This window comes from Hipposideros armiger, unplaced genomic scaffold (genome assembly GCF_001890085.2).
Source record: "Hipposideros armiger isolate ML-2016 unplaced genomic scaffold, ASM189008v1 scaffold_96, whole genome shotgun sequence".
NCBI classification, from domain to species: Eukaryota; Metazoa; Chordata; class Mammalia; order Chiroptera; family Hipposideridae; genus Hipposideros; species Hipposideros armiger.
In genome coordinates this window covers 2,919,179-2,943,966 of record NW_017731446.1, presented here as the reverse complement: position 1 = coordinate 2,943,966, position 24,788 = coordinate 2,919,179, and the positions used below count along the sequence as shown (strand labels likewise).

The window sequence follows — 24,788 nt, the reverse complement described above, 5'->3', positions numbered from 1 at the left end:
CCAACAGAAAGCCTGAATGTTTACCAGGGCCACTCTATCTTTGTGGGGCCCTGGTCTCCAATTTTTATATGCCCAGCACCACGAGACTTTGGAAAGCTTTGATTAAGCCTAGCATCTCTGGCCGCTGCTGAAGTTAGGAAATCCCATTCAGTAAGCTTCTTTGGATGCCTTACCAGCAACTTCTATTTTACACCTCATTGGCCAGAGCTGTATCATATGGCTATCCTTAGCCACTATCCCTGGCTTCAAGGGAAATGTTTTGCTGAACTCATAACTGCCCTGTCAAAAAAACGAAAACAAAAATTGTTTTGCTGCAATCCAAATCTACAAAATGATGACAGATGTAAGTAAAACCGAACTTTTGTGTGAATGTAGTAAGGAATACTAAATTTTTCTAAAATGTTCACAGATTTAGGTTTCTGACACTGAAAAGTAGCTTCAAATAATTTTAAACTTTTCGTTTTTCTCTACTAAAAAGGAACACACATTGGTAGTAGAAACTTTAAAAATCTAGATGAGCAAAAGAAAAAATTTGAAATCCTACCAACCAAAGGTAACTTCTTACAATGTCTTAGTAGATGGCCTTGTAGTAATTTTATATAGTAATGTATAGTGTGTTTTATTTTTACAAATTATATTATACGCCCTATTTTGTAACTGGTTTCTTTTACTATAAGTAACATTTCCATGTTAAAATATACAACGAGGTAGCATTTTTACAGTTTAGAAATTATAATTTCCTTAATTGAACTCATAATGCTTTTTAATTTTAGTGTTCTACACTAATAGTATGCATCCTGTGTGTCTACCTGTCCTGCCCCCACTCTTTTCTTGACCAGGTTAATACACAATTATGTTATTGTTGACTCATACCAAAGGATTGTTCTGTTTAACAGCCAGTGGGGGTAATGAACATATTCCGTGGGCTCTGACTCAATGATAATGATTCCTGGTAGAATCCCATTAATTATCTTTTTATTTCTAGACTTCACTTGGTACAGTACTATGATTTCTAGTTGTGAATCAAATTATTATACTTTTTATCTACTCTATTTTAATGGATTTTATTGTCTTAGAGTAGATTCTAGATATTTCCTAAGAGACATTTGGGAGTGCCTTGTTAGCATACAATTTCTACCATAAAATGCATACACATTAAATAGTAAAACTGCTTTGAGATGCAAATGTTGGTGCAGTTTGGCTAGGCTCACTCATTAGCTAAGTGACACACATGCTGGTGTGACAGCAAACATGATTCAAAACTCCAGTTGAGTAATAATACAAATTACTACAGATCCTGGGCCTCTTCAGAGTCACTCTTGAATAGTAGGAGTTGTGAATATTAAATGCAGGACTAAAACAAAAGACCTGTTTTATAAATAACATAAGATTTTATAAATATTTGTGCTTAGATTTTTAGTGGAAGATTTGCTTAATTTAGTTCTAACTTCACCTAACTGCTGATTTTATTAGTACTACCACCGATACCTTTCTTTAGAGCTTACCTTTCTTATGCAGACTTTTGTGTTGAGATCTGTCAATATTTATTGCTCAGCACTTACTATCTTTCTAACCCTGAGCTTTGTAGTTAGTGAACCTCAGATTCACTCTTGTGTAACCAATCCCCATAAAATAATGAGGCTGATTCAGGTTAGATTTCTGTGAAAGAATGTCGGAAAGAGGTTGTTCCAAGGAGGAACAGTGACTAGATAACGAACTTGCTTACCTCTGATGAAATTATTTATGTCATCATCCCCTAGACATCACACCCCTGAAATCTCCACTTGGCACCGTGGGAATTTGTTTTGTCAGCTGGGTGGAGGTAATCTAGCACTGATTCTTAACCAGTTCAGAATTGCTCATCACCAATGGCAGAGTAGAAATACCAAGCTCTAGATTATATTGCTCCTAAGCCTTTGTTTCTTAAGAAGTTGATGGTTTGCTTTAAATTTATTTTAGTGAATTTTTTTTAAATCCAGTTGTTAATGGCTATTTAAGAAAGTACTCCTTTGTTTTCAGTATCCCATTTTTTCATCAAAGCTCTTGGCCATATATTGTTATCTTTTGTTTATTGTCTTCCCAACTAGATTGTGAGATTCTTATAAGCAGTGACTGCGTGTTATATAGCTATGGGTTCCTACCCACTCCCATGGTACTCCTAAAATATTGTAGATATTCCATAAATCTTTATTATTTAAGAGAAGTATTAACAAATTGTCTTACTAGCTTTAACTTAGTTTTATTGTTTTAGAATTATATGATTTTTCTGTCTTTTAATGATACTGCCTCTGTCCTTATTGATGGTTTGTCTTTTCTGGAAAACGCATTCTACATGTAATAATTTGCTTTTATTTCAAAATTTTCTAAAACATAAGTGTTATCTTTATTTGTAATCTCTGATAATTGAGATACATAAATATTTGTTGAGCTGGTCATAAAATTCTTTGATTTGAATGCCATGTTTGATATAAGCATTTGACTACTGCTTATCTTTCAGATTTTGATCTACATTGTTGTTAGTCATTTAACACGTACTTAGTGGGGGCAAAGCCATGTGTTAGGGATCACTAATATTTAGTGTATAACTAAATATTATGAGTACCATTTGAAAAAGTATATACCTTTAATGAATACTTTTGTCAACAAAATAGACTACTCAGTTTATAATATTTTTTTGTCATTATAGGGTAAAGTTCACCTTGAATTAAAACTGAATGAACTGATAACAGAGAATGGAACTGTGTGCCAGCAGCTTGTTGTACAGTAAGCATATTTCTTTTACGTAACATCAACTAGAAATAATTCTCCATTTTGTATTTTTTGAATCTTAAGCCAACTTCTTATTTTAAATACTTCAAAACCTTTTTCAGAAATGAAACTGCTATGCCATTCCTTTATTAAGTTGATTTCCAATTTATTTTCTCTAGTCTGCTCAAGTTATGATGAGTCATTAATTCATTCAACCAATATTTATTATTGAATGTGGGTTAAATGATAATATAGGCAATAGGATGTTATAGAATTACAGATAAGCGTGGCTAACTACCTGGAAGGAGGTGGAAAGGCTTCCTAGTGGAGGGCCTTTAGGAACTAGGATACCACAGAGCAGAGTGTCAGTGACCTTGGGACTAAATCTAAGTGCCTACCTTGAGATTACCAGTATTGCTTGTTACCTAACTTGAATTCCTTTTTTCCCTCAAGTAATTTTTTTATCACACAAACTCTAATCTAACAGTTCTGGAAATCTAGCCCAATCCTCTACCTTTTCCTTCCTACCCAGACTCTTCCTCTTCTAAATATTTTTCTCTCTTTGTCTTAACTGATAGCTGAATATCTCCTGAGATACTATTTGCTCTACCATCTTTTCAATCATAGGCTGTATTTTCTACCATACCCACATACCTTAGAGCCAGGGAATAGGATAAATGTTACTCCTGTTGCTTACTTGCTACCTTCCTCCCTCCCTCCCTCCCTCCCTTCCTTCCTTCCTTCCTTCCTTCCTTCCTGCTCGCTTGTGCGCGCGCTTTCTCTCTCTTTCTGTGTCTCTCTCTCTCATTTAAAACAAAAATTTATTGTTTCACAGTTCTTGAGTCTAGAAGTCCAAAATCAAAATGTTGGGTAGGGTTTGTTCCTTCTGGAGGCTGAGACAGAATCTCTTTCAGACCTCTCTTCCAGCTTCCAGTAGTTGCCAGCAATCCTTGGCAAGTCCTCGGCTTGGTGACACATTTCTCCAATCTCTGCGTCCATCTTCAGTGGGGTTGTCTCCCTGTCTATAATTTATTCTTTTAATTATGAGCACTCCAGCTTTTTTGAGGCATCTGCTCTCTATATAAATATGCATATATTTATATTTATGTATTTATATATATAAAATGTTATATATAAGTTACTTGGTTAGTTTCTTCTGAACTCTTAAAGAAGGTTACGTATATCATGATCCTTGATATATCAGTGTATATTTCCTAAGAATAAAGATATTCTCTCAAATAACTGTAGTAGAGTTATCAAACTCAGTTTTGTCAACTGTCCCAGTAATGTCCTTTAGATATTTTTTTCTCTCCAAGATTCAGTCCATGATCATGTATTATATTTAGCTGTCATGTCTCTTTAATATACTTAACCTGTTATCATTTTTAGCTTGTCTTCATCTTTCATGGTATTAAGATTTTTTAAGAATACAGACCAGTTATTTTTTTCAATTTGGATTTACCGACTAAAAACAAATCAAAATTTGTTTAGAGGTTTTTTTCCTCCTGCAAGCATATACTGAAAGTATTTGAATTAGTCCCTCTTCCACTACTCCCTCCTCTGCTTAGTTTGATTATGCTATACATTTAAAATATAATTAGTTGGGTCGGGTTGGTTTGTTTGCAGTTAATTTAATGTTTTCCCCCATCCTTGTTGATTTACTTTTATTTTTTGAATATGTAGAATATTAGCATGACTTCAAAAGTCAAAACTATACCAAATAGCATTACTCAAAAATATGTTCAATCCCGTGGGCCGGCCGAGTGGCACGTTGGTTAAGAGTTGGCTTGGGAGCACGAGCTCTGAGCAGCAGGGCCCCGGTTCAGATCCCACATGAGGGCCAATGATGCTGCGCCCTCTACAGCTAAGATGGTGAACAACAGCTCGACCTGAGCTGGGCTGCCGTGAGTCGCTGGCAACAGCGTAGGCTGCAGTGGGGTTGGTCGGCAGCGGGCATGAGCTTTCATGAGCCACCATCCAGTGGCCAGTGAGCAACTGCCTCACTCGGGAAGAGCGCAATGATAATACCAACATGGGCCAGTAAAGCGACGTCCTCCACAACTAGACTGAAGAACAAAAGGACAGCAACTTGTCTGTTCCCCTCCCCCAATTCCCCCAAAAAATCTTAGAAAAATATATATATACATGTTCAATCCCTGCTTTCTGTACCCAGCTCCAAGCAACCATGACCTGATTTCTGTTGTTATAATTTTGCCTTTTCCAAGATGTTATATGAACAGATTCATATCATATATAGTCTTTTGTGTCTGGCTTATTTAACTTAGCGTAAGAGATTCATCTACATTGTTGCATATGTCAATAGTTTATCCTTTTTTAGGTATTATTTCATTTTTTCTTGTCATAACTTGGTAGATATTGTCACCCTTATTTTACAGATGACAAAATGATGCACAGATTGGTTAAGTAGCTCAGGTTTGTACAGGGAGTAGTAGAATCTGGATTTGAACTTTCGAAGTTTGACTTTTTAAAAAATTTTTCTTTTGAGATAATCAGATTTATAGGAAATTGTAAAATACAGAGAGGTCTTGTGTACCCTACACTCAGTTTCCCTTAATGAATACATGTTACATAATTGTCATACAATATAGAAACCAGGACATTGACATTGTACAGTGTACAATGTATTATATATCATTTCATCATGTGTAGATTTGTGTAACCAACAACACAATCAAGATACAGAACTATTCTATCACCATAAAGATCCCTTTCATGCTACTCCTTTATAGTCATGCCCACTCCTTCCCCCACTACCATCCCTAACCTTTGGAAACATCTAATCTGTCTCCATATCTATAATTCTGTCATTTCAAGAATGTTATGTAAATAAAATCTTATGGTATGTGACCTTTTGAGTTTGGCTTTTTCAATCAGATCCATCCAATTGTTGTGTGAGTTTCTTGTGGATAGAATGTAGTTGGGTCACTTTTTAATTTACTCAGCTAATCTCTTTTATTTAGTGAATTTATACCATTTCTTTTTAATGTTATTATTGATATGTTAGGCTTAAATCTGCCTTTTGTTTTGTTTTTTATTCCCTTCGTTTTCTGTGTTCTTTTTTGTGAGTTATTGAAACATTTTTTAGAATTCTATTTTGATTTATTTATAGTGTTTTTCAATGTATAGTATGTATCTTTGTATAGTTTTTTAGTGGTTGCTTTAGGTATTACATTGTACGTCTATAACATTGTAGTCTACTGGTGCTGACATTTTACTAGTTAGAATAAAATGTAGAAATCTTAATTTCTTCCTAATCTCTTTAACATTCACCATTTGTAATATAATTGTCTTAAATGTTTCCTGTATGTACATTGAGAACCACATCAAACAGTGTTATAATTTTTGCTTTAGCCCTTTAACACAATTTAGTAAACTTAGAAAATTGTATTTACCCACATTTTTGTTCCTTTCATATTCTTTTTTCCTTCCTGTTGTTTCAAGATTCCTTCATTTATCGCTATCTTTATGTTTAAAAAATTTCCTCTTAATTCTTTTAGAGTAGGTCTACTTTCTTAGTTTTCCTTCATCTGAGAATGTCTTGAATTTTTTCTTTATACCTGAAAGATTTCTTCACTGAATATAGAATTCTTGGTTGACAGTTTTTTTGTGTTTTTCTCTTTTTTTTTTTTTAGCACATGAAAAATGTACCACTTCCTTCTGGCGTCCATGGGTTTTGATGAGAATTCTACTGTCTTTCAAATTGTTTTTCCTATGCAGATAATGTTCTGTTTCTCTCTGGCTACCTTCAAGATTTTTTCTTTGTTTTTATTTTCTATATGTTTTAGTTTGACTATGATGTATCTTGACAGAGATTTCTTTCGGCTTATTCTGTTTGGTGTTCATTCAGCCTCTTGAATATATAAATATGTCATCTGCCAAATTGGGAATTGTCAGCCATTATTTCTTTTAATACTTTTATCAGCCCTGCCATCTTTCTCCTCTCCTTTTGAGACCTCAATGGCATGAATGTTAGATCTTCTGTTAGAGTCCTACAAGTTCTTGAGGCTCTGCTTATTCCCCTCCCCCCTCAGTCTGTTTTCCCTCTGTTGTTCATTTTGGGTGATTTCTATTGTTCTGTCTTTAAGCTCAGTGAGTCTTTTCTCTGTCCTCCTCATTCTGCTGTTGATCTCATTTATTGAGTTGTTTATTTTGGTTATTTTATTTTTAAGTTCTAAAATTTCCATTTGGTTCTTCTTCTATATGTCTTTTATTTCTTTGGTGAGAATTTTTCTTTTTTTCATTTTAAATTTTTGCTGAAACTATTTTTTTTAATTTATTTTAAACATGTTCATAATTGTTCATTGAGTCATTTTTGTGATGGCTGCTTTCAAATGCTTGCCAGATAATTCTGACATCCATGTTATCTCAGTGTTGGCATCTGCTAATTGTCTTTTCTCGTTGAAGCTGAAGATTGTCTGTTTTTTTTTGGTATGGTGAGTGGTTTTCAATTCTATCCTGGACATTTTTGGTATTATGTTATGAGACTAGATCTCATTTCAATCTTCTGCTTTAGCCAAACTCCTCTGGCACTCTCCTGGTGGGAGAAGAAGTGTGCCTATTCATTACTGTCAGGTGGAAGTCCAGGCTCCTGACTTAACCTCTTTTGGATACCCCTGGGGAAGAGTAAGAAGAGCTCCTTGTTACTGCTGAGTGGGAGTGGTAGTGCAGGCTCCCTTTAGTCCTCTCCTGTGACCACTCTGGCTTGGACGGGCAGGAGCGCCTCATTACTGCCCCATGTGGCCCCCACTGACACCGTGGTTGGGAGGAGTTAGTTATCCACAGAAGGTGGTGAGAGACTTGCCTTCCCACTCGGCCTTCTCTGGCACTGCCCTGGCATGAGGGGGATGAGTGCCTTGATGCTTCTAGGTGGAATGGAAAGCCACGTTCTCACTGTGGTCTCCACTGACACCATGGGGGAAAGGAGCTGATTGCAGCCTGTCAAAGATGGACGTCTAGGTTCTCCCCTCAGCATGTGGCCTTTGTTGATGGAGTAAGGGTGGAGCCATGGTGTTTTCATGGTGTTTGACTGGAGTAGGTGGTGATTATCTAAAAATGGTTTCTGTCCTCTAACTGCCCAGTTCCTGGTCCTTTAGCTACAGAGAGCTGGGTTTTTCTTAGGGCATTTTTTGTCTATGCCAATTGGTGTTTCCAGGTTGACGGCTTCTCTACTACTCACACTGGGATATATAGCACAGTAGCCCCCCACCCCTGCTTATCATCAGTTTTACTTTCTGTGGTTTCAGTTACCCACAGCCAACCACAGTCCGAAAATATTAAATAGAAAATTTCAGAAATAAATAATTCTTAAGTTTTTAAAAGTAATCAGGGCACATAGAAAGCACATTGAAGCCAACTTGGAGTTCCAGATAACCAAGTTTGGGACAATTGGAGCATCAAAGTAAGTAAAGATAATGATTGATTAAAACCTGTAGAATAAGGTAAATATACATGAGTCAATGCTGATATAAACAAACTCTAATGAATGTAGGATAGATGATGGAAATAGAAAATCATCATTGGCAATTACTACAATAATAATTAGTACAGGAACAAATTATCTATAGATGCTAAATAAGTGGGCCTAAGTACTATGACAAACAGCATATTTGGAGTTTTTTTTGTTTTTTAGCTGAGCTATCCTGCCACCTGTTGGCAGCTCAGTGGCAGCTCAGGTTGGGCCAGGAATCAAACCGCTGTTGCTCAGAGCTCACACACTTGAGCGAGCTCTTAACCAACTGAGCCACTTGGCTGGCCCCAACAAACAGCATATTTGTATAGTCTGAAAGAATCTCCCCATCGATGTCTGATAGATACCCCCTTAACTGAGTGATCAAAGTTAATATTATGTGTAATGAAACATCCAATACCTCCTTGTATGCTGCATTGAGAAAAACACCAAGATGCATAACCTCAATCTAATCATGAGCAAACATCAGACAAATTAAAATTAAGGAGTGGTCTACAAAAGAACTGTCTAGTGCTGGCAAGATGATGGGGCAAAGAAGGAAACCAAGGAACTATTTTAGGATGGAGGAGACTAAGAAGACCATTATGACAACTAAATGCAATGTGAGATCTTATATTGCATCCTGGACCAGAAAAATGACATTGGTGAAATTTGAGTAAGGAATCTACTCTGGCTACACAAATGTTAACATTGGGTGATGTGTATACAGGAACTCTATATTATTTTTACAACTTTTTATAAGTCAGAAATTATTTCAAACTAAAATGTTCTACCCAAGTCTTTTTTCTGATCTCCAAATTCATATGTCCATTTGTCTTTTTGGCAGCTCTACTTTGATGTCTCACAATGTCGCAAATTTAACACATTTAAGACTTTAGTATTGATTCTCATAGCTATCTAGTTCCTCTCCACAACCATCATTCACCTAACTGATCACGCCAGAATTCTGGGAGTCACTTAAAATCTTTTCTCCTCTCACTGTCCCCACACACTGAATCCATTTCTTATTGATTCTACAAAATATTTCTGGAATTTTCTGATTTTTAATAATGTCTAGTGACATGTCCTTATTCAAACCAACCATGTCTTGTCTTGTCTGTTTCAGTAGTCTCTTAGCTGGTCTTCTACTCTGCAATTCATTCTCGTTACAGCCACCCAAAGTAATCTTTTAAAACATAAATTAGATCATGTCCTTCCCCTGCTCAAATACTTAATGAGTTCCCATTAGAGTTAGAATGAAGTCCAAACCCCTTACTTTGGCCCACAAGATCCAGAGTGTTCTGACGCAGCCTGCCTGTTTGATTTCATCTTGTGGCATGCTTCCCCTTGTCCATATGCTTGCTAGTCTTCTCTCACTTCCTCTCAGTTCCTCAAATGTGACATATTCTTCCAGTTCAGAGCTCTATGTGCACTCTTACTTTTGCCTGGAATACCCTTATGCCCATTCTTCTAGCTAGTTCCTTCTTATCCTTCAAGTTTCAGCCTTAATATCACTTATTGTAAAATAGTGCACCTGTTCTTTTTCCTTCATAGCACTTACTGCTATTTGCAATTATTTTTTTCTTTATTGCTTGTTGTCTGTTTCTTTAAGTGGACTCTAAACTCCATGAGGGCAGGGACCATGTTTGTCTTATTCACCTCATCACCCCAGTGCACTAAATAAATCTTTGGAACAACTAAATGAAGAAAGAAGGTAACATTTGTCATCTTAAAGGATGAATAGAAAGTAGCTAACCTAGAAAAAGTGAGATTTTTTTTTTTGTTCCCAGAAGGAAAGAAGAATGTAGACAAAAGTATGGAGGCAAGAAACAGCATGGTGAGAGAGAGAGAGAAAAGCAGTTTAATGTTACTTAGTATATGAAGTATTTGAGTCAAAGATTGGTCAGAAATTGATGAAATAGGCTAGAGCTAGATCTTGGAGGCTCTTACGTACCATACAAACTATTGAAACATATATGAGCTTATGAAACTATTGGAAGATTTTAGACAATAGAGTAACATGGACAAATTTTCGTTTTAGAAAGATCAGACCTGTAACAGCAGTGAAGTATAGAAACTGGGAGGTGAATTTGAAGGGTGTTAGGGTAATTTGAGTGAGAGATGATGGATTCTGCACCAGAACAGTAGTTGTAGATATGAGAAAAGAAGACAGATGAAGAAATAAAGAGTAGAATCACTAGAACTTACTGGTTGATTAGATATAGAAAGGGAGGAAGAAAAAGGAATTTAAGTGTGGTTTTTAGATTTCTAGATTATATCACTGGGTTGATGGTGGTGTTTGCAACGAAGAGAAAATGCTGGACGAGGAGTTGCTTTAATTAGATGGGTTCAGTTTTAGCTGCTTCTGAAAATCTAGGTAGGAATTTCCATCAGGCATCTGGACATAAAAATCTAAAACTCTCTGGTGAGATCTTATATAGAAATGTAAAGTTAATGGTAGATGTGGCCATAAGAATAGATGGATAGAAATAGGCTTAGAGGAAGGTTATTAGCGTAAAGAGGGCAGTTGACTGAGAACAGGTCCAGCAGAAGAGGTAGAATAGTGTGTGAGGAAAACATGAACGAAACACAGATGATATAAGGAAAATGAGGAGAGTAGGGGCCAAGGAAACCAAGAGAGAAAAGGTTTTCAAAGAAAGGAGTAGTCAGAAGTACAGTATGCAGCAAGACTCCTAATTAAGAAGAGCCCTGAAAAAGATGGATAGCATAATGAGGAGAGTTTCCATAGATGATGAATGTAGAAAAAACTAGATTTCAGTAGGGCGCAGAGCGAATGGGAGGTCAAGAAATTTGAAGAGAGACACAGAAAAATTAGATAGGTACAGGTACTGATTTTATATTAGAGAAACAGACAGAGAGTGAACGAGCAAGAGAAGTTACAGCACTCCCTGTTACTATTAAGTTGCTTTTCTTTTTCATTGTGGGTCATTTTTTCTTGATTCTTTGTGTTTCTGCTTATTTTCTGTTGGATGCTAGACATTATGAAGTTGGTGGATATTTTTGTGTTCCTATGAATGTACTTAAGGACACAGTCAAGTTACTTGGAAACAGGTTGATTCTTTTGTGGTTTGCTTTTAAGCTTTGTTAGATGAAACAAAAGTTGGCCTGTAGTCTACAGCTTATATTTTCCCAGCACTGAAACAGCACCCGTGAATTAGTAGGTTTTCTGTGGCCAGTGGGACCTCTTACTAGCTGTTTGTGGGCTTCAGAAATTGTTCCCTTTGCTCTTGTCAAATGGTTCTTGCCTAAGCTCAGGTAGTTGCCTCACATGTATGTGCTTATCAGCACTCAACTGGAGACCCCACGGGGATTCTTGTAGCTCTCTGGAGGTTTCTTCCTCTGTGAGCAGCTTTCTTTCCTCCAGTACTCTGCCCTTGGAACTCTAGTCACTTTGGCCTTTCCCATCTGATAGTTCTCTCTTCTTCTCAGGGCAACTACATAGCAGTAAGGTGAGAGTCGGAGGGCTCAGCTTGTTTATTCCTCCATCTGAGATGATTGTCCTGTGCTGCTGCTTTTGTTCTTTTTTTAAAGTTTTCTTTCCCCCCCAGGTAGGAGGGTAACTCCATTCCCTGTTACTCTATCTAGCTACATGTAGAAATTAACATTTGTCTTTTAGTTAAAAAAAGAAAAAAAAATCCAAGGTGTACTCCTGAAACTAATTTAAAAAATGCAAAACAAAATAAAATTGAATAAGAAAGGAAAAAAAAAATCCAAGGAAAAGATCCAGATCACTGTATTATACACAAGTTTGGAGTAAATTTATTTCCTTTGTAACTTCTAAAAAAAGTATTAATATCAAATGCTTTATATGTGATATATAAACGATATAATTTAATATACTGTGGTTATTTTCAACATTTTCTGCTCATCTATGGTTTATGATACGAAATTGCTTGATTTACCAATTAGAATAGTTGTATCCTAGGTAATTAGAAATACAATATTTCATAATATATGTAGCAAATAGAATCTATATTTATAATAAGTTTTTCAGAAAACTAAGTTTTTAAACTCTTACATTTAAAATGAATATTTCTGATGATTTTTATAGACTCATACTTTTGGTTTATGGATATCATTCTTTTAGTTTGTGAGTAGTCTCATGAAAGTCTTTGTATGCTGAAGTACATTTTCCTCATTTTTTTATACCTCATAAAATTATAGTAAATTTCTATGATTAAGAGTGATCATAATGAGTGTTTACATGAGATAAACCTGGTCTTACAAGGAGAGTAATACAATATCCAGGCACAGTGGGAATGGAGAAAAGGCTAGACTTTAAACACAGTTAAGAAAGTAGAGCTGAGTTTGTCCACTTCTTAAACATTTTGTATTACTTCGTTATCCTTAATTTGTTACTTTCTCACATAACATTTTTGAGCTTTAGTTTCTTTTTTTTAATTGCATGATTATACTCTTTGATACTCTGCTGAGAGGCAGTTGTGAGAATTAGATGGATTTTGTGAAAGTACATAGTAAACTGCAATGCTGTATAAAAATCAGGTATCATTTTGAGGGTTAGCCTGAGAAGTGTTAAGTTTCACACAATATGTACAGTGGGAAAGTTTGACTGTACCTAAGCCTAACATTAATAACCAGAATTATTATCTTGGCCTGTGCCGCCTTTGGTTAGTTTCAGGGTTTTTTTATTTGATTTTTGATACCCAATTTAATGGAAATGAATCATTATATCATTTCTTTCTTTACTGAACAGCACACCATTTGTACTCCACCCACATATATGATCTGTGGGTTGTTGGGAGAAATAAGGATGTTACTCAGTAGCCCATATCTTTCCTTTTTCAGCAACACTCAAGAGTTTCTCTTAGGTATTAGGAAATGCAGACCCTTAGGTGTTGAACTAAATTCATGAAGTCAATATTTAGTGAGAAATTTTGAAGAGTAGGTCATTAAGTCAAATTCAGTGTTCTCTGTAAATATCAATGACTGTTACTCATGGAGTGGATTAGATACCTTGATTTTTATGTTCGTAAACATTTTCTGCACAATGATGCAGGAGCTGTTACTGAGAATCAGAAAAAAGGCTACAGAACTGTGTGAGGCTTGCCCTCTGTATATGAATCAGATTTTAAGTGAAAACCACAGTCGCTTCCTTGTTTCTCATTCATGCTTTAGCAGGGGATATGATGCTATATAAATCTGGCTTGGTTTTGTAGTTTCTCGTTTAAGGTTCACACCGCTTTCTTTTCCTTTTTAGAAGCCACAGCAGTTTTAATGTGTTGTCAAACCACAAAATGTACCTTTTTAGATATTTAATGGGAGTATATGTGCTACATATTTTTTGGTAGCCTCAGTACTGATTGTGGCCTTCTAGTTTAGTCCTATTTTGGAAATATAGCATAAGTAAATAAATGCATACTTAATTATATTTGGGGTAGGTGGTCTATAGGCATACAACTGCAGACATACGGAAAACAATTTTAACTCTTTGAATGTATTAATTTGTATTAAAAGATAATGTTTTATGCTGATTAACTTGAATATCATGTGTTGATTTTTTTTTTTTTTATTCTTAGCATCAAGGCATGCCATGGGTTGCCTCTCATAAATGGACAAAGCTGTGACCCTTATGCAACAGTTTCTCTAGTGGGCCCTTCTAGGTAATGTTAATTGAATTATTATTAGATTTTTACGTTTTATGTAAGAATTACAAAATTAAAGTTCTAAGAGCAAATGCTAAATAGCTATTTATGACACAAAGTAATGAGTGCTTTGAAAGAAAAATCTTTAGAATTCTGTTATACACTTGCAAACAACCAAGTCCTTTCTTTATAGAAAGAAAATGGGTGCCATTTCAAATCTGCCAGGCTCGTAGGCTGTAGAGAGCAACATCAATTTTATAGTAGTTACAGTGTACTTTAAAACATAAACTTGACTTTCATTCATCATCAGCCTTCCTACTTGCAAATGTCTTAGATTTTATGCAGGTAAAATCCTGTTTTAATATCAGAATAAGGCAGTTTCCACATTTTTATCTGGAAAACAACTCAGGACTAAAAATGCCTTTTCTGTTTATGGCATCTGTGCTCTACAGAGAGAATTCTAAGCTGTAGACAAACTGCTGAAGTCCCAGAGCTTGGTGAAGTGCACCGTATAATGGATTTAAATTACTCAGGATAATTTATGGAAAAACCTACAGCACATTGTAGTATTTTGTATTTTATAATTTCATTATGATTTCTTCCAGAGCCTGACTAGTCTGAAATTTGCCTACATGTTAAAGGGTTAGAATCAGGAAACAAAAAGCACAGTATTGCTTCTACACAAACACAACATACACACAGACACACTCCTTTTCACCAACCCTAAGCTCTCTAGGTATTCTTAATGCTTAAAATCACCAGTAAGTCACTTTGAAAAATGTATTTGTATATATGTATATAAAATCCTAGCACCATGCCTGGTGCTTACTGGGTGCTCAAATGATAGTATACTATTATTATTATAGATGGTTTTAAATTTAAAAAGAGATACCCAATCCTATAACATTCATGCTATCAGAGGGATTTAGTTTTGCATGTTAAAAATATTTAACCTAGTGAAGCTGTTTTTGTTTTTTGTTTTTGTTTATAATCTGTACCTGACAGGCAAGTTCTTAAGTGTAATTGTGTAGTGACATACAGACAAACTATTTGGCGTATGAATTAGTTTTAAAAAGTCACTATTGGGTTTGATATTGTGATGTAGCTGTATAAGATGTTAACACTGGGGGAGGCTGGGGAAAGAAAAGCCTGCATGGGACTTCCCTATACGTTTCTTTGCAACCTCCTCTGAACCTATAATTATTTCAAAATGGAAAGTTTTTTAAAAAGCCACATTGTAGCTGAAGCCCAAGAAGTAAACTAAGTTAAGAATGCTTTTCGTGTTCCTTGGGTATTTTTCAACGTAGATAAAGCTACTCTTGAATCTCATTGTCTTCCTCCTACCATTTATTTTGAGTTGCTTATATAATAGAATGTATTATTAAAAACCCCTGAAGTAAGCTTGGCAGTCCATCTAGTATAGCCATAGAGAGAATAATACAATCTTGGCATATATCGGATATACAAAACTTGTGTATTCTTTGAGTATTTAGAGACACCTCAATTTTTTTCCCCAAGTAATATTTAAAACTACAGTCTTCCCTGAGTCATCTTAACAGTTAAACAGAGGTCAGGCTCCCTGGTTGGAAATAGCATGTTTTATAATTGTGTACTATTAAGTTCTACAAGGTAAAACTCTACCACATTGGAACAGGAATGACCAAAAGAAGACAAAAGTAAAGAAGAAAACAAGCAATCCGCAGTTTAATGAAATCTTTTATTTTGAGGTAACTTTTGTTTTATATAAATGTTAACATTGAATATTTAATATTTGGTTTGCTTCTTTTTTCAAACTATGGCTATAGTAATCATTTTAGCAACTAATGTAACTAAACATTTCTCTCCTGAAAGCAGTAAAACCATGGTGTAATGCAATGAAGGCCCGGTATATAAAACGAACAAAGGCAGAGCGCTGGTTGATTTGGGGTGGGGAGGTCTAGGGCCACACCTACTCCCCAGGCATCCTAAGTGTCACATCCTTCTCCATACCCTCCATCTTGTCTAGCCCCCTCACCTGACACAGTGGCCTCAGGCCTCTACTGCAGAGTACTGTTTGAATACCACTGGTGAAGTAAGTATGAGATCACTGGGTAGATCCAAGTTCTAGTCCCAGTTGACTTTGAACAAAGAACCAAATGTGAGACTCAAGTTTCTCCTCTTGTGAAAGGATAACTTTGTTAGAGAAAATACTAGCAGCCCTACCTAACTGATAGAGTTTTTATGAGGCCCAAAGGTAAGAGTGCTTTGAGACTGTAAAGTATCCTCTGTGGACACGTGCTTATTTCCACAGGGATCTTCAGCTGCCTTGAAGTTGCCTCAAATACAGTGCTTTGGAGTTCTTTATTGTGGAGCATTTCTTAAATTCATTAAAGAAATTATTTTTCATATTATTTGAAAACTACAAAAAAAATAAGTCAAACTCTCTATTCTAAAAGATTGTGTTTTAACTGTAGAACGTTGAGATTAACATATAGGGAAGATTTGAAAAAAAATACATTTTGTGCTTTTTCTCCTTTTGTGTGTGGTTTTTTTCCTTGATATTTCGAATTGAGAGAGAGAGGGCACATCTATGCATGCCTCATTTAATAAAGGAACTCAGGTTGAAGAAAATGCCAAAATTGAAGTAGGAAGAATTGAGGGGGAGGTGGAGGCAAGGGAGAAAGAAAAACAAAAGAAAATGTACCAGTGTGAGACTTTTCCATTGCCTGGCTAAGGATTTAGGTCAGTTCTACATTTATTAATAGCTGTTACATCTATCCTGGAGAAAACAAAGAAACGACAACTTGCAGCAGGCAGATCGCCCTTTGAAAGTCAAGGCCTGGCTGGCTTGCTATATCCAAGTGTACCTATTAGGTCCTGAAACGTTCTTTCAGAAGGCACTTTGTTGAGCTGATTATAAAGATAAGATCCAACTTCTGTCCTCTAGTAGAGCAAGAGACACAAAGCATACACACACATGCCTACACAGCAGTAAACCGCAGTATATATTGTGGAGGTCGGATGAGCTCATCTCCAGCTGAATTAAGTCAGAGGAAAGAGAGTTTTAGAGAAGGAACATGTTGAGCAGAGACAGAAGAGAAGAAAGTTATGTCCAAAGAATGGCAAGTATGATTTGACTGGAAGGTCGTGGAAGGGAATAATGAGAACTAAGCTTAAAAAGGTAGAGTAGGTCCAACTAATGAAAGGCTTTGAGTGCCTGGCTGACGTGCTTAAGTATTAGCCACTGAATGTTTTGAGCCTGGAAGTGACAAGAGTAATGCAGAGTTTTGGGAAGAATTAACCATGATCTGTGGGCCGAGAGAGAGAAAACAGAGATCAAGAGACTGTTGTAGTTTAGCTGTTATAAAAGAAAACGAAGAGGAAAGGGGTCTTACCTAAGAGAGTAATAAGAAAATAGAGAGGAAGGGACAGATGAGAAAGAAACTGCAAAGGGCAAGATAATGAATTGGTTGTAGAAGAAAAGACAGAAGGAGGAGTCAAACGTTGTCCTCATGGTTTCAAATTTGGAAAGATAGAAAAGTTAAGAAGAAGGAAAATTAAGTGGTTCATTTGGGGGCATAATGAGCTCGAAGCCTGACGTGTAAAACTCTCCCATAGTCAGCTCATGACTGAAACTTAGTGTGGGTGATGGCTGTGGATCAGGACTCCAGATGTGCTTACAGAGACTCAAGAAAGCCATGGGAGTAGAGGTATACAATCAAGGACACAAGTCAAGAAGCCCAGTTCTGCCGCTTACTAGGTATTCAGCTCTGAGTGTGTCCCTCAATTTCTGTACTTTAGCTTCCTCGTTTTTTGAAATGATAATGAATCTAGCCCTGCCTGCTTCAGAGCAGTGATCCGATGAACAGAGGAGATAATGGATGTGTAAACTGTACAGCACTGTGCAGCTGTTAGAGAAAAATAAAAGCGTGGAGAAAACCCATATGTGTGTGTAGATGTTCTGTGGAAGAAGAGGTGCCAGAGGAAGAAGCAAAGAGCGCAGAAGGTTGCCAGGATGGTGCCTGGGCAAACACCAAGAAAAGAGTGTTTCTGGGAAAGGAGGTGCAGTTGTATGATCACTCGTTCAGATAGAGGGGTCACTGGATGCGAGAAGTAAGAATTCATCATCAGACTTGGTGATTAAGAGTGAGGTTTTAGGCGGATGACCTGTGAGGAAGCCAGATTATGAGGAGTTACCGTAGCGAGTGGGTGGTGAGGAAGTGGAGGCTGTAAGGATGGATTACAGTTTTGAGATATTTGTCTGTGAAGGGAAAGAGATAGGAACACCATAATTTAAGGGGAGAATTTTTCTTAGACTTGAGTGAGGTGAACAAGCTGGTAAAGAAAGCTGTAATTAAAATAGATCGGATGCTTGCTGCATACTATGGGTGGGTGGAGTGGTCTTAGAAATGAGGAGAATGATTTCATTATCTTATTCAGAAGAGAATAAGAAAATACATCAAGTACAATAGAAAAAAGCCTTTATGGAAGTGGATGTGTTCAAGTGGACAGTATTTGAGGAAGTTCCCACCAATGGCTTTGTTGTTTTAAGAAAAATATGAGAAGGAAGTATAAGGGTGGCATGGGTATCTTGAAGAAAAAAAAAATGGGAAAGCCTTTAAACAGTTCTTAGCATATGCAGCTTTACTGAAATAGAACACTTTTACTCTCTGAGTCGCCAACAGATTACAGATGAGCCAGAGAACCTCCTATTGCTTTATGTTGAGTTGACAAGGAACAGCATGGAGGCAAGGCTGCTTTTGATATTTTTACATCACCTTATTCTAACCTTGCTACTTCCATAGCTGTTTTGTATTTAAATTTTGGGTAAAATATTACCTAGGAATTTTCCTCTGTTTATAATAAATACAGTTGAACATTTTAGGGATGATAGTTTTTTAAGTTGATGTAGGAAAGAGATTTTTAAAAAAAATTTCTTTTTTACTAAAATATTTTGTTTGCAGGTAACCAGATCCAGTAGTTACACCAGAAAGTCCCAGTTCCAGGTAGAAGAGGAAGACATTGAAAAGCTAGAAATTAGGTATGTGTCTTGGAGTTTTACAGAATTACTTTTTTCCGTGCCAAAAGAAAATCCTAAATTTAACTGGAAAAGGTGAATCAAGCTTAATAGAATTTTCTTTAGCAAATTGGTTGATGAAACTTAGAGGAACATGCATCTAATTTAATTTAAATCCAAATTATATTTTCAAAATCTGATTTCTTTACAGAAATAGTCAAGGTGTATTTATTTTATAAACAACAATGAACTGTTTCACCCATTTTATTTTTAATTTTTCCTAAATTTAATTGCTCCTTAAATTTCTGAATCATAGCATAATGGATACAAAGAATATATAGAAAAGTAATTACATATTAGCCAATTTAGAAATAATTTTTTTATTCTTCTTAACATATCTGCTGTCTAACAGAAATTTCAGTGAGGTAAGAAGTCTTATAAGATAATTCAACAGGTGCATGTGTTTGAAGTTTGTGCTATTCTCTAGGTCTTAAATATCTATGCTGTTTGGGAGGGGAAAGTTTTTGTAAATGCATGTATAGGTGTGGTGTTAACAGTGTGTTCATCTAAAGGGTGCATTAATCACATGTTTGGAATGATCAGGTAATGTATTTTTCTAAATTACCTATCTTTACATGTTAACTGATTGTAATTGAGAAAGAAACTGTAGTCTTGTGTTGGTTTCTTTTCTCAAATTCAACAAAGTAACTGTAGTCCTTATTCCTACAGGTTAAAATAAAAGCCTAGACTTTGAAACTAGGAAACTTAAGTGCTTTCTTTTAGACTATTTAAAATAGTTACTTTCTGTGCTTATAAATAAAAACCACTGCAGTATTTTGCTTTCTTAGTTTAGACAGTAAGGTATATGACAATGTTAACATCTCTTACTTTTAAGCATGTAAAAATAATGCTATAATACAAATCAAAGTAATCTGAAGCCATCTGGTGGCATGTGTTCTCTTAAACATTGTTTGCAAGAAATAAAGCCAGTTTAAAATTTTCAGGATCGACTTGTGGAACAACGGAAACCTGGTCCAAGATATTTTCCTAGGTGAGATTAAGGTTCCTGTGAACGTGTTAAGAAGTGATTCCTCTCATCAAGCCTGGTAAGAAAACAAACATTCTAGTGAACTCCATTTAATATACTGTATATGCAAATAAATGCTTACTATAAGCACATTTAAAATTTGCAGTGGAATAAGCCAAAAGGTATTAACATTAATTGGTGTAGTCATTAATTAATTGTTGCAGAAATATAAGTACATTGATCGTTTTATGACTTGACCTCTGGCACTGCGACAAAAGAACTGAATTGTCTAGGAATATTTTTCTGTTCAAAAACTAAAGCCTATCTCTAGGGAGAAAATGGAAAACATATAGGCATTACATAAGAGTTGCCCATGTGAGAAAACACTTGGTCACAAATTAACATCTGCAGTTCAGAAGCTTTATTAATGGTCATGGGACCTGTGGAAGTTTGAGGGCAAAGGGTTGATTGTGGAGAATCAGCTGTTGAAAGGATCTAACCAGTGATTTTCCGTCACCACACACCACACAGTTAAATGCACTGTGAGTGGCCCTGGCGATATTTTCTAAATTTCGAGGGTCTAGATATAGTTGAGCTGATTCAGTTAATACACTTTTCAGAAGCTCTGGTGGCTCAAGAATGGTTACAACATTGTTTTACCTTTATGACTCTAATAGTGACATTAAACTGATGTTAAATTAAACGTAATGTTCAGACACTAAATTGATGTTAGTTTCTTTAGCAGAACTGATGTGAAGCTATTATTTTTTCTGTCTATAGCACTTACGAGCATGTATATCCTGTCCCTTCCAGTGAGTTGCCCAGCAGCCCTCATGCTAGACTTGGGTTTCAACTGAGTATAAAGGAAGCATGCCTTTCTCATCTGCTAGGCTTTCAAGGCCCACTTTTTAGAACTCAGTGTCAGTTGCGTGGAAGAGGAGGTTCAAACTGAATGCCTGGGCACCAATCTCATTTGTCTTTAAAAAAGCCTGCGTCTCCTGATTGGCTATCAGACGTTCTTCACTTTGGACTCTGTTGTCCTCAAGCAGTTATCCCTTGAAGACTGATTTTTAGACTAAGAATTTTGGTTTTATTTTTACCTCTTGCTAATGCAGATCTAAGATTTATTGGTCATTACGGTAGCATTTTGTGTCATTTCTAAAATGCATCCACGGAGGGGCAGAAATTAAACTTGGTCATTGTGAAAAATTGATGGAACATTTGCGGTCTGTCCCCCCAACCCCGCGCCCTCCCCGCCCCCACATGTCTTCTTCCACCTTCAATAAAGCAGCATACATTTTAAAATGAACATTCCTAAATTCAGTTTGTTAAGTCTTTAAAATTATGCCAAACTACCTGGTACAAAATAAAAAGTGAGTTGTGCCTCCCAGAGCCCCTCAAGGTGAACTTGAAATGTGTCACATAGCATGCATTTGAAGTAAGACTATCTCCAGACCGGTCCTCCAAATTTGGCAAAACACTGTCCACCTACCTTAGGATGTGAGAACACTAACAAATAGAAATTAATTTTATTTCTATAGTTGGGTTTTTTTGTTGTTTGTTTTTTGTCAATAGTAGTTTAAAATATTTTAAAGTAACCTGACAAAAGTATAAGTGCTAAAATTTATCCAGCATGAAATAGAAACATCTCCTAATTCATTTATACTTCCATGGATGTAAGGAAATATAAAAATGTGAAAGAATACTCTGGAAGACGTGAAATGATGAAAACATGGTGCAATAGTAAAATTTACTTTTATTGTTCTTACTGATTGTTAACTGATTCCTGAGATGAATCTTGCTTATAATGTTTATCTTGACGATCTACAGTAGTATTATCACCTAATCATCTTTTTCAAAGTGTTTCTTATGCAATAATTTACTGGTTACTTGTTAAAGCATTTAACATTATAAAAAATGTGAATGCCATTTCCTTTTAAGTTGAAATTTAAACTCGTAGCCTCCTTTGTCAGTTGTAGAGCTGTACCACCCCCTTGTGGGGTTGATGGTAACTGCATGATCATTCAAGGAAAGCTTTTATTTACCTTCAAGATTTCAGGCATATTCTTTCTAATCTTGATATTAGGAAAGAGTTAGGAAAATTATCAGTAATGTAATCCTATTGTTTCAGAAGCCTCAATTTGTTTTCCTTTTTCACATAATTTCTACTTAGTATTTGTCTACTGTAGTCTTTTTCCGAAAACTGATTTTAGATCGTTCCAATTTAATTTTATTCTCAAATTAAACAGGATTCAATCATTTTCCCAGTCCTTTCTTGGTTCTTCAGTTCCTGAGTAATGATGCATGTTCTTTATTCAGAAACGTCTGTCAAATGTTAGGATTAGCTTATTAGTGTTGATATTACCTAGCTTTAACTTGAACCTATATAGATAATAGAATTTTATTTGATTTTTTTGAATAGGTAATGTATTTAGATGGTTCACAGTTCAAAAGGTAAAAATCAGTTTCCTGACTCTGTACCCCAGCAAAATTAGTTTCCTTCTTCTGAGGCAGTCATTGTTTTAAATTTTTGGAAATATTTTATGTATTAATATATACAGGCAAATACATATACTGTATATCCTTCTTTACACAAATGAACATATGCTATATCCTGCTCTGCACCTTGCTGTTTTTCACTTAGCTATTTAGTAAAAATATATATATATATATTTGTGTGTGTGTGTGTGTGTGTGTGTGTGTGTATTCGTTGTCTCTTGATAGTAATTAAGAGTGTGGACTCTGAAACTAAACTGCCTTGGTTCAGGGCCGGCCGAGTGGCTCAGTTGGTTAAGAGCTCGCTCAAGAGTTTGAGCTCTGAGCAACAGCGGTTCNAGCTGAGCAGCCGCTGAGCTGCCAACAGGTAGCAGGATGGCTCAGCTAAAAAATAAATAAATAAATAAAATAAAAATAAATAAACTGCCTTGGTTCAAATCCCATCTCTGCCATTAACTAACTACCTGTGTGACCTTTTACCACTTACTCCACCTGTTTGCCTTTGCTTTCTTTGTCTATAAAATGGGGGTAATACAAATAGTACCTGCCTCTCAAAGTTGATAGTGGATGATTGAAATCAGTTCTCATAAAGTAAGCCCTAAGTGCTGTGACTGTGAGCATAACTCATGATCTTATCATTATAGTTATTGCTGCTGTCATCACGGTTATTCCATGTCAATACATACAGTATTTCTTCATTCCGCCCCCCCCCTTTTTTTACACCTGTATTCCATTGTTTGGAATGTTATAAATAAAAGAACCTTAGAGATAATCTAGTTCAACCACATTTCATCAGTTTCCTCAATGTCAGAGAACTTAATGCGTGTAAAACGTTTGTGTGATTGTACAGATTGGTACAATCATTTCCCCCCAAATGATCCAAACTTTAAAAATCTACATTAAGAAAATAATATAAATATCTTTTCATGTTGTAATTTTTAAACAAAGATTAAAATAGTAAATGAAACTGTGGTTGGGGTTTCTTTCAACATAAGGACTTTATACATATTTAAAACTAGCTTAATATTTTACTTGAGATGAGTTGGTTTTTTAGTTTGCCATTTTTAGCACCTAATCTTTAATCTCCTATCTTGTAAAAATTCATTGATAATGGTTATCTTTATGGAACCAGAAGTAACATTCAAGTATTAGTAGAGCTTCTTTGAGCAGTTATTTTCCAGCTTATGTCACATTATGAACAAATAATTATAGTTTTTGCCTGCCTACCTCAATTTGAATTTATACAAGATACCGTAATTTACAAGGGATCCTTCAGGTGATTTAAATTGAGCCTTTTGTAACAATATTTTAAAATAATAAATCACACTTATATAGTTATATAAATAACTACACTTATAAATAATTATTTATATATTTAAGTGGTAACAGTTATATGTATATAAATGTTACATAAATAGCATTTACATAGTGTTTACTGTATACTAGGCACTATCCTAAGTGCTTTACTTATATAACCTTTATAGAGTTGTTATAAGGATGAAATTTATTAGATACTGTTATTACCCCTTACTGAACAGAGAAGAAAAGCAGCACAGAGAGATTGAGCAGCTGGCCCAAGATCACACAGCTAGGATTTGAACCAAACTCACTCCAAAGTTTGTGCTCTTAACCAATGTACTATAATAAATCTGTATTTTGTCATACATATTTTTGAATATGTTTAAAACTCAAAAGTATTTTGTTTTAAGCTGTCATCAAAGATTTGAGTTCCCTTTGCTTATAAAATATTATTTAAAAGAAAATTGAAGTGGTCCCTACTCATTAAAAAAATTATCATTTCAAGGAATGGGTAGCACAATGACATATTTTGAAATTTTGTATTTTTTTCAAGTAGACACAGATGAGATATTTTATCCATAGGGATTTCTTACCCTGCCAAATAAACTCAAGGACAAGCTTAAAAAATATGGCAGGAGTGAGCGCTTCTGGAGTTTCTGAGCATCCTAAAACACTGTGTGCATAAAAATTAATAACTGACTGGGCCGGCTGAGTGGCGCATTGGTTAAGAGCTGGCTTGGGACGCCAGAGGGCCCTGGTTCGGATCTCACATATGAGGGCCAGTGACACTGCCCTCCACAGCTAAGATGCTGAACTACAGCTCAACCTGGAGTTGGGCTGCTGTGAGTCGCCGGTTTCGGGGTGGGCTGCAGTCCCTGTGGCAGTGGGTTGCCATGGGCTACCATGTGTAGCCAGCAGCCGCTGTGAGCGGCCGTCCAGAAGCCAGCGACTGCAACTTGTCTGTTCCCCTTCCCCCAATTCCCCAGTGCTGTTCCCATCCCCCAATTCCCCAATAAAAAAAATCTTTTAAAAAAAAATTAATAACTGGCACAGCACTACCCTAATCCTTCTGCAAAGAACATGCCATGTTAGGACTGTAGACCTATTTTGCTGGCATTTTGTAGTTTTATA

At 35.8% G+C, this 24,788-nt stretch overlaps 1 protein-coding gene across 3 annotated transcripts in view; it reads left to right on the top strand.

Moving 5' to 3' along the window:
* The window catches only part of RASA2 (RAS p21 protein activator 2), a 103,657-nt gene that overhangs the window by 47,222 nt on the left and 31,647 nt on the right, over positions 1 to 24,788 (top strand). For all 3 annotated transcript variants that reach the window (XM_019646043.1, XM_019646041.1, XM_019646042.1), the window contains exons 5-9: positions 2,687 to 2,763; positions 13,774 to 13,857; positions 15,494 to 15,566; positions 18,783 to 18,859; positions 19,840 to 19,941. In XM_019646043.1, coding sequence (XP_019501588.1) covers positions 2,687 to 2,763; positions 13,774 to 13,857; positions 15,494 to 15,566; positions 18,783 to 18,859; positions 19,840 to 19,941 — 413 coding nt within the window. The remainder of the gene's footprint in view (positions 1 to 2,686; positions 2,764 to 13,773; positions 13,858 to 15,493; positions 15,567 to 18,782; positions 18,860 to 19,839; positions 19,942 to 24,788) is intronic.